Source organism: Schistosoma haematobium, chromosome ZW (genome assembly GCF_000699445.3).
Source record: "Schistosoma haematobium chromosome ZW, whole genome shotgun sequence".
NCBI classification, from domain to species: domain Eukaryota; kingdom Metazoa; phylum Platyhelminthes; class Trematoda; order Strigeidida; family Schistosomatidae; genus Schistosoma; species Schistosoma haematobium.
In genome coordinates this window covers 22,847,591-22,858,564 of record NC_067195.1, presented here as the reverse complement: position 1 = coordinate 22,858,564, position 10,974 = coordinate 22,847,591, and the positions used below count along the sequence as shown (strand labels likewise).

Sequence of the window (10,974 nt, the reverse complement as noted above, 5' to 3'; positions counted from 1 at the left end):
TTAAGCAGTGTCTTGCGTTCATATCCAAGTGCCTTGCTGCTCTTCTATTTCTCTTTCTTTTCTTCTTCAGAATCTTGCTCTTAGGGCACAGCTATTGAACTTCTGACGTCTGGAACAAACTTGACGTACTCATCTTCTCAGGTTCATGGTTTACAGCAATCGTTCTACGAGTCTACTTTATAACAACTATAAACTTAGTAAGTTGGAGAGCGTGCTGTGCACCAACAAATGTTGTAATTTGTAGACCAGGCCTTTAAAAATGGCATGTACCTGCACGTGCAGAAATATATATTATTATTATTAACAACTTCCCTATCCTTTTGAGTTTCTTTAAAATGCCACCCATTAAAATTATGGTCTGGATAAAAACGATGAACATAGATATAGTATATGAAATGATTAGTGTTTGTAACGCAATGATGAATAGAGGCCATTCATGTAAACGACCTATTACGGCTATATGGTATGCCATGTCTTGATAAAGTTTAAGAGATTCATTGTATATTGTGTTGATACAGAGGATAAACACTAAAGTGGTGATCCAATTCTTGAATTGCCAGTGTGTTCATCTGTATAGTAAATCGCAACATACAGCATCATACACATGTCAAAGTGAGAGCCCATTGCAGTAAATTATGTCAAAAAGAATCATTGAAAATTGCTGACGATAATGCTGAACTGAGCGTTTACTGTTTCAGCGTAATAGGACTTTTGACCTGGCAAATAAACTGATTAATAGGTGTTACACAACATTTTGTAGTGTGTTGTTTCGCAGGATAATTCACGAACGTTTGTGGGATTATTACCAATGTCAGTGGTTGAACATATCCGTCCAATGATGGTCATGGTTTTTGATGCTTAAATTCTGTGGCAAATAAAATCATTCGCTAATTAGTGTGAATCCCTTATTAGGTCTGTTTTCCAGTTGCTAGATAGTTTGACTCCATCAAGTTATGGTTAAAGATGCAAATGATTACGCGGCGTACTACATGAGAACGATATTCAACCACGAATAGTAGCCTGAATATAGCAATGTGGAGAAACGACTTGCCAACCACAACTAAACATAAATATTTAACCGTTTAATGGTTTCGGCAATCCGTAGTCCACAATTCGCGGTAAACAAACTGTGCCCTATCCATTTTTCTTATGCTATACACATCGTTCTCCATCTTTATGACTTTTGAATAAGCATTTCTCTTGAGTTTTCTTTCGATTCTCACAACATGATGTCTTACGATTGGTGATGCAGCAAATTGTAGGCTTTATTAATATCTTGCACAACAACTCAATCAAACTTAATGTAACTAGAGACTATTCGGGTAGAAAATCAGAAACACTCAAAAAACTGTCCGTTCGAACTATTATCAGGCATGTCTACGTGGGTCACTTCTTATTTATTTCTTATCAGTTGTCATCTTTTTACCATATGTGTTACTGTCCAACTATTTACTTTCAAATTCTTACTCAGTGCCTTAGATTATAATACAGTACCAACATAAAAACTCGCTTATCAAGTTGTTGGCACATTCATATGAGTATTCTAGCATAGGTTTTCGCTGACTTTCTCTTTTTACTAACTTTAACAGCATCTCATCTGTCAGTCCGTGTTACAAACTACTGACCATGCTCCCAAAAATGGCTTGTACGTTCTATATATTATTTGTAGTAGTACTAATGACATTCATGTTGCTATGTACGAAAGTTAGCCCCCCTGTCTCCCTAACCACTGTATCCTATTATCATGGTAAATACTTTATCTGTAATCTTTCCATCTTGAATGTAAACTGGAATTCTTTGCGTAACATATCGTCGTATGACGATAATTCACTATTGGAAAGATTCCTTCGTGCGAAAATGTTTGAGCCAAAAATCACAATTATACGGATAATTCCCAATTAAAACGAGTCGTCCAACGTCAGGTAAACCTCCCACACATATGGTAAGCAAATCCATAACTTTTTAGATAAATAGAAACAAAGTCCACATGACAGGTAGGTGACAATATTTTGGAAAACTCAATATAAACACAAAATATTATGAAATAGTGTAAACTATAAACAAAACACTTTAGCCTAAGTATAGCAAAAATAAAATTAATACATACTTCGAATGTAAGAGACACTTATTATGAACTATATATGAATTAGTCGAGACGTACAACGAAGTGTGAAGCAATGTAAACTGTACGACGGGATGTAACAGAGTAGACTAGAAGAGTTGCAGACGCATCAGCGAATAAGAATGTAACCAAATATAATTTGAACATCCAAAACATCCGTTAATGAGTTAGTATAGAATGGTAGAAACGTACAACGAAGTATAGTTGGTGCTTTCAGGTTTTCCATGGCGGTCTAGCTTCAATCGATCCATGATCTCAACTATTAAAGTTACTATAATATCAACAAAACCGCCTCTGACAAACTCTGGTGTTTAAAAATTTGTATATGACCATCGAGTGACGGTTAATTGCAAATGCCCGAATGCTCCTTCTTACTCACAGTCTTGCTGTAAAATGTGATCGACAAACGAACCCACCAATAGTGAAGTGAAACGCCCACCACTACACTAACTTTTCCTGACTCTGTATGACTGTGTTCTATTTATTCGCCAATCACAATTCGATGTTTATTATGACTCATTTTTCCTACTCTCTAGTTACTGTTCGGTACGTTGTCTATGTCTCCGTCTTTCCCTGTGTTTATAGACCGTACTTTTGTTTTGTACACTAACAGTGTTAATTTACGTTTTAGAAACAGATAACGTTTATCCAGCCAAATTGCTTACTTGTTCTTACTTTGGCTGAACCAAGACTCTGTATTCGACAGTCTAGAGATTAGCTTAGAGTTGAATCTGTAGGAAATTGCTTCCTACACTTGCTGACACAAATCTTCATCAACTAACAGTATAGATACATATCTATAAATTTCAAACGCCTTCCACTATATCATATGTCAGTGAACGGTCATTTATTTGTGGACTTACGAAAATTATGAATTCTCGTATTCTGTAAGAACTAAAAACTCTGGCTTTCTAGTGGCTTATGTCCTTCCTAGATGGTTCACAATGTGGAATAATATAATATGCAGTTTACACGTTTTAATATCACTGATGAACTTTGAGTGGTTTTTCAACAGACACATGTCTGAGTTTCTCAGTTTATCTTCAGGCTACACAGTTTATGCAAGAGGTTTTCCTATTTCTATGTGCATATTACCATGTGCCAGAAACTTCTTAAAATGGATTGGGAAAAATTTTGTTAACCTTTGAAAGATGTTCAGTTCAACATCTAAAGTCTGAAGTCCTACGCTAAATGTGAAACGTTGAAGAGCATTTTTGGCCAGTTCAAGGGAAGAACATTTCACATAATCTTCAACAGTTTTATTCATACCCATTTAGAGTACGGAGACATAGCAGTTCATCTCTCAATCCAAAAGGATGAAGACATTCTGGAACGTAACCAACGGCGAGCCACGAAATCCGTTTGGCGACTTAAATTCAAGTCTTATGAAGAGCTTCTTCAACTACTGAACCCTTACCCATTAGAGTACAGGCGTCTTAAAGTCGACTTTCTAAAGGCCTAAAGCATCCTAAACACTTCTGTGCATCCCCTCAAACGCCAACATAATCCCAGTCTAAATATGAACCCTAGGGGTAACATCCAAGAACTAGAATCACAATACAGAAGAAAGGAATGGATGCTCACCTTCTACCCTTGAGAGTGGTCAAATGTTGTAATTCGCCGCCGGTTGGTCTAGTTCAAGAGACTTCCCAGGAGTCCATTAAGAGAAAACGTGACATATTCTTAAGGACTAAGAACAGCATCTAACTATAATTTACTAATTCCCTTTTATCTTCCTTTTATCGTTAATATACCTGAGTTCTTGTCCGGAGGCACCGGTGATCCGCTTTTGCTAAATATAGAATCCAGTTAAGCGAAAGCTTCTATTCCGTCCAGAACGATATGAACCATTTGAACCATTTTAATTCTAGTGAATTTGAGCAAAACTTTGATTATTCAAATAAAATATCGAAAAATGCATTTTTATACAGAAGTTTTGTTTTCATTTTAATGGTTCAATGTTGACCTTGACCGCTATCACATAACAATAATTTCGATTTAAATAAATACTATATTTGTAATATCCCAATGAGTAGAAAATTCGATTTTCTGACGTTTCGTGACTTAGTGTGAGGCCTTCCTTCAGAGAATAAGCAACCAAACTCACTAATAATATCGATTGTTTTATCTTGTTTTTTCACACTTTTTGTGTGTACGCTTTCAACGCGTGATTATTCAAACAAGCCTAAATGCGCGGTCTGTTCATTCTACGAGAGAAAAGTGGGGTTTTGTTTAGGAACAATCCTGCAAATAATCCAAGAGGGTAAGTTATCAACCTGAATTCAAATCCGAAAAACTCTTTCTATCGAAAACTTCTAGGCGTCCGTTGTTTTTTTAATAGGTCTCGATTTCGTATGAAATTCGATAATTGTCATATCAAATAGAATCTGGTAAAAAGTAACACTAGTTAACTGCTTGTCATCAGCAGAGGATTGATTTAGTTACTGAAACATTGGGTCAGATATCGATCAGAGTTTTACATTAATGTCCTCCATGTAACGGATGAGATACAGTATTTTCACTAGTGATTGCATGAGTATCTTGGTTAGTACAAATAAAGTAGTTGGACGTTTTAGTCGATTGAATTTATATTTTGTCGTTCACACTGTCTTGTTTTTTTTGACCCTAGTAGGTATTTACTGAATCAGCTTGTAGCCTATATATCATAAAATGCATGATCAGTATATATCGATATTTCAGTGGCGTTGCAGGAATCTGTATTCCAGTTGTATCATTAAATAAGTTTCATAGGAATATATAACTTATAAATTTTAATGCGCATTGTTGTTTTCTTGTTAGGTTTTGTTATATAAACTTATAAAAAGTCATTTCATCTAGAGACTTTGCTTTAATTCGCTGATTTCATGCAGGATAATACCTTTTTTTATTTCGCATGTTTTAGTGAAATTCTTTCAGTATGCTCTTCGAAATCCGATTCAACTGGTAACGGTAGATCCACAATATCAAATCAGATATCTGCTTATCATTTTTCTCCGGGCGGCTATAAATTATACTTTGCATTAAATTCAGGTGATTTATACTGCTTGGACTTTGCGAAGAACTGGTAAGCCTCATTCATCGTACCCGTTTGACAGCAAATATCTTTAGGTATCAATTAATAGCTTCGTTGAATCGTGGTATTACATATATATGTTTATGCGAACCACGTGGATATGTCCTTCTGGGTTTGAATGATAACAGCATCAGAATCTTAGACGACGGTAATATTTTCGCCATTTTCTGGTTTTCCTGTGGAAGATGTGTTGCTAACTTGTTGCTTTGTTTCTCTTCAATATCAGGATATTTTTTGGCTGAAAATCATATCAACGTACGATATTTGCTCATTCAGAAGTGTAGTACCGTTGTCCTATATTCCCATATTATCCAAAAACAATGAATCTATGCCCCAGAAAATAGTCATAATTTCGACTGAAAATGATATGACTTGGTGGTTAATCATTACAAACAATTCAAATTTTTTTGTCAAGTCCTAACTATCTGAGTTTCACAACTTTATGTTATGTTTTATGCACATGATTCCGTTAAGCTTTACTATTCCTCATTATATAAAGTGTAAAATTGTGCAGCTTTCAATATTAAGTATAAATATATCTTTCAGGAATGATATATTTTCGAATTAAAGTTGCATAATATCGTGACATGCCTTCAAAGAACCCATATTCCGGTGTAGTTCGATCAGTTCAGTACTGAATACGAGTAGCAGTATTTTCTAAACGATTTGAGCAAAAATAGTGTATCGCATTAGCTAAAACGTGTTAGATATCTTATCTCAGTAGCTTTTTGGACAAGGCTATGGAGTGTATACTGGTCGGTACTACGTTTTTACAATCAGCTGACTAACCTTCAGTAAAATAAAACTTGTGTCTTGAATTTGGCTTCTAACCACTATCAGAATATTTAATCAGTATATAAAAAGAAAGTAATATCGATGAACTCGTGTACCGACAGAGACCAGATATTGTTACTTTGAACACCAATGAAGCGAAAAGCGAAGTCTGTCCATTTATTACCATTATATTTTATCTTTAGAGTCCGGAAAAGAGATTAATTCTTTGAGTGGTCACACGTACAGAATCTCTTATATATCAGTTCAACCAGTTTCTGGTCGTTATGGATTATCTACTGCCCTAAGTGAAACAATATTATGGGATCTCGACACTAGCACATGTCGTTGCAGGTTACATATTGGCCAAAAAGTGAACATGGTATCAGTGAGTTTATTTCACTATTTCAAAAGTTATGTTGTAATCGATAGACTTGTCTTGTTATTTCCAAACGTCCAGATTATTTAATTGTAGTGGAGTTGCTAAATTATAATTTTTAATATCTATAACTGAATTTTTCAGGACTTCCGATCCCCATTTATATATATGTTCTCTCCGTATATCTTGAAATGGTCTTAATTTTTAAACAAACTCTCGATTTTATGCTTCACATAAAAAGTCGATTTCTCCGACGTTCCCATTATAATGTTAGAAATGAACGGGATTGTTATAGTTTTATAGTTGTACATTCAGGTTCTTTATAAAAGTTTAGTTATGTCCTGTAGATACATTGGTCGTCATCTTATGTCCAGCCATTAGAAAAAGTAAAATTCACTTTTTTGTATGATCGCATTTTATTCGAAACCAAATAGCAGTTTTACGCTGTTTATAAGTACACTTTACCATGTGTCATGGTCTTAGTATCGTAAAATCCATGAAATAGATGGTTTGGTTTGATTTTATTGTCCACCAATATTTTTAATTTTTAGTCAGATATATATTGTTCTGCCCAAAACTACATAGTATTTCTTCATTGAACTAACTCAAGGTGTACCATTAGTCTGTGAAAAAGTGTGAGCGTCCATTGATGGATTTTATGTTTCTAAAATTGCATAAATGAACTGAAGCTAACACTATGCTATTAATAACAAACAGTCATTTTTATACATTGAAGGGGAAAATTATATGTGTAAAAGTCTCAGCGATTGAATTTTAAGTAAATCCAACTTTTCGCTTGTCAGTCTAGTCCCGACGTTTTAAAGGTAATACTACACTAACTCGGCTCCCAACTTTTGTGAACCTATTCGTTCAAATTTAGGCTGAAATTCTTATAAAGTAATTTTCATAGTTGTTGCTTCGTTTACATTTTAGGTAACTTTCATTCCACCTCGTGGTGAGCAAATTGTATCCTGTTTTCAAGATGGATCCATTTATGTTTGGAGTACAGATTCTCTTCAGTGTTTGTTAAGGCTTAGTAACAGTGATTATCCGAATCAACTGTATAGAACAATTACATTTACCAGGTTTGAGTATTTTTAATTTTGTTAGTGTACAGAAGTTTTGAATAGTGCTGTCTATATGGATTTAAGCTTTATATATATAAAACCTCTCTTTATCAAGGTTGTATGTCGAGTATTTTTCATCTGAGCCGTCATCTAAAGAGTAACGGGAAAATTATTGTAGATATTAAAATCCATCCTTCAGATAAGTAAACTTGTAGATTTTTATTTGCAGTACAAGCAATCTTAACTTAAGGAAATCGAAAATCCTTAAGTTAAGCATAGTATTTTTATTGTGCGCAAATAAAAATATAAATAATAATAACGGCCACAAAATGGGAATTATTCATGATCACAGTAAACATGTAACTAGACACACAGCTGATTTTTTTCTGAACCTGTATTCATATCTGTCTGTGACCCATCCAGCCAACATCTATTTTTTTCTAACATTTCAGTAATAGTTGATCATTATTAAAACCGAAGTTGATATGTAAGCTGCGACTCTAGAACTGGTTGAAAAAAGTAAAGAGGTGGTCAGTGTATGACATGATATCGTGGTATGAAAGAAAGCTGTGCAGGACTGGCTTCTGTTGGTTCTTCACGACTCCCTGGTTGAATTCCTAGAGATGGTGCAACATAGTGGCTAGAGACATTATCAGATATGGCTCAGAATAGAAGCCAATTGCGATCCTGCTGTAACTTTATTTTACTTTCTTCATAAAAAATGGACGTAACTTCTTTAACTGGAAGAATTCTTTCTGGTTATACCTTTGCTAACTGAACCTCCTTTCCCATTATTATTATTTCACTATCATACACTAATTTCTGTTCTTTATTGTTCCCCTTTTTTCTCGTACGCACCTTACATTCTTTATCTCTTCCCATTCTCATTATTATTGTGTGGCGCATATATATCTGATGACCCTTTGTACTAACATTTATGTGTTCAAATAAATAACTAAATAAATTACTCACTAGATGAAGTTACGATTGTTGTTTGTCAACTGAGTACTTCGCATAAGCCTGGAGACAAAATTCAGTTGTTTGTGCCACATGATTCAGTGGTTAGGTGTTATCTGTCTAATAATAACAGCTACTAATTCAGATAAACTAATAAAATCTAAAGTTACAATTGATTGATCACTGCGTGGCGATCAGTGTCAGGTCTTTCTTAGTTCAGATTGAATCCTATCGATCACCACCCAGTAATCAATCGCGGCCCGTATAGCTCAGTGGTAGCGTCCTTGACTGTGAAGCTGGGTGACACGGGATCGAATCCGTCAGGGAGTATCAGTTCTCCCAAGATTACAAGTACGCCTTGCTGATGAGTGCCAAGTAGCGCGAAACCTAGGTTCAGGGTTTCCTGTTGACTACCTACAACTACCATCTTAAAATCTAAATCTCAATATTTTTATTCGTTTTTTGAATTTTCAATTATTCAGCTATGTGTTTCGTCTTTTATTATTACTTTTTTTCTAGCAAAGGTCATTATTTATTTGCAGCTGGTCGTTCACCATTTGTCTACTTATGGGATTTAAAAGGATATGTAAACTGTTTAAGTCAAGACAGTCCAGATGTAGATTATTCCAATTCAAATAATCGGTTTTTACGAGAGTTAATTAAACTTCCTGAACCAATTAAATCAGTTCGTCGAATTGAATGGATCCCTAAATCTTGTTTGATTGATTTTAACCAATTTTACCATGATTCTATGATATGTGATGAGGTAATTGTTATTTGATTGTTATAAAATTTTTGCTTATATTCCAAATTCCGTTGTTATTTTGATAAGAATTGTAAACCAAGATAAGCTTGTTAACACTAAACGACATGTCAACGGCATATAACCTTATATTCGTGATCCTTTTTAGGAAACTGAAAACCTATATATATAGATTGAGCAGTCGATTGGTTGGCATTCATGATATATCTACAACTTAAGGGACCTAAATTTTATTCTAAGAAATTTGAAACTACGTCACTTATTGTTGCGGTTAGTGATGTTACCATTATTTTATGTAGATTATGACCGACCTGCATGAGCACTTAGTAGTAAATAATATCATTTTATATAGTTCTTGAAGCTGGTTGAATTTTTTTTGACAAAACTGCATCTTTTGTTGTTCATCAACTTCAATTTTACTTTAGTTATCTGGTCTACTACTATTACTTGGCACTGATAAACGTTTACGTCTTTTGATACGAACCTGCGAAAATTCTAGAAAATCATTAGCTTGCACAGAAAATTTGCCAAAGCATCAACTGTCAAAGAACTCAACTCCTATCTATTGGAAATGCTTGTTTACATTTGGATGTGGCTCATTAGAAGACCCACTCTTATCATCATTTAGTTTACCGGCTTACAGTATTTTAGATCTCTCTGATTGCCAGGGAAAAGAACGGAATAAATCTTTCAATTGTCATTCACTATTGGCTATTCTTGATGATCATGGCTTATTACACATAAATGATCTTTCAATAGTAATAAGCTTCCTCAATAGTGTAAGTTATCCATTCGTGGTTTATTGTCAGGTTTTACTATTTGTATGTTTTTAATGTATAAATACAGTGAAACTTGCTGATGAGGCTTATTTCAAAGTTAGAGATAAAAATTATATTGTATTCATACAAATACCATGATAAACCCTAATGTTAAAGTCTATATATTTTTTTCGTTTTTCTGGGGGTGGCACTATCCCAGTGTATCAGTTGATCAAAAGACGTCAAGCTTTTAAACTACTAGGTTATTCTTTGAAAATTATTTATTTAAGTACTGCATGAATTTCTCCTCGCAACATGTCGATTTTCAAGCTTATTTTTTCAATACGAATTTGAGACTGTTAAATAAGGGATGTTATAGGGATCTGAGCTACGTGAATCCTAATCATGTTGCTTTCTACTCGGTGGGGCTAATCTTATGTGTATCTGTCTGGCTGTTTACACCCGCAATTATTCTTCTACCGCTCTCTGCCTTTTTGTCTTTTTACCCATTCATATACGCGTGTGCTTATTTATCTGTCTGCGTATAGCAATGTTTTACTAGAACTTTCAACGTTTTTCTCGATAGAAGTTATTAGTGAGCATATGGTTATCCAACACACTAGAAACATCACGAGATTATATCCAACTAGGACACAACTTATATCTAACGCACCTTGATTTTCAGTCATCTTTCTGCTACTCTTAATCCTTGATGGAATGTTTTTTGAAATTAAAAAATCTTCATAAACTGATGTGTGGGCGAGAATGATAATGGTTGGTTGTCTGCTTAGTCAGACATGTAGATAGTCTGACAGGTGTCAGATAAGTTATACATTCTCTTATCCTTATTACTGTGACTCACTTATTATTGATTATTCATTGTTGCGGATTGTGTCGTTTTTCGTTGTGGAAGTATATTTACGTCGTGGTCAGGCTAATTACATGTTCTTGGTCTGAGTTATGTTGACGTCCTGTAGAATAGACACTGGAAGGGATCTAGTGTAGATAATCGTTTACGGTAAATTAACGTCCCATACGTGTAAACGTGGAAAGCGAACTGTTATAACATTAGACGAGGTAAAAC

At 34.6% G+C, this 10,974-nt stretch overlaps 1 protein-coding gene across 3 annotated transcripts in view; it reads left to right on the top strand.

Moving 5' to 3' along the window:
* Positions 1 to 4,250: 4,250 nt before the first annotated feature.
* WDR67_3 (TBC1 domain member 31) overlaps positions 4,251 to 10,974 on the top strand; it is a 29,848-nt gene continuing 23,124 nt past the window's right edge. For all 3 annotated transcript variants that reach the window (XM_051210730.1, XM_051210729.1, XM_051210731.1), the window contains exons 1-7: positions 4,251 to 4,385; positions 5,025 to 5,186; positions 5,231 to 5,343; positions 6,173 to 6,354; positions 7,279 to 7,430; positions 8,889 to 9,135; positions 9,558 to 9,911. In XM_051210730.1, the coding sequence (XP_051070746.1) occupies positions 4,312 to 4,385; positions 5,025 to 5,186; positions 5,231 to 5,343; positions 6,173 to 6,354; positions 7,279 to 7,430; positions 8,889 to 9,135; positions 9,558 to 9,911 (1,284 nt within the window). In that variant the 5' untranslated portion in view covers positions 4,251 to 4,311. The remainder of the gene's footprint in view (positions 4,386 to 5,024; positions 5,187 to 5,230; positions 5,344 to 6,172; positions 6,355 to 7,278; positions 7,431 to 8,888; positions 9,136 to 9,557; positions 9,912 to 10,974) is intronic.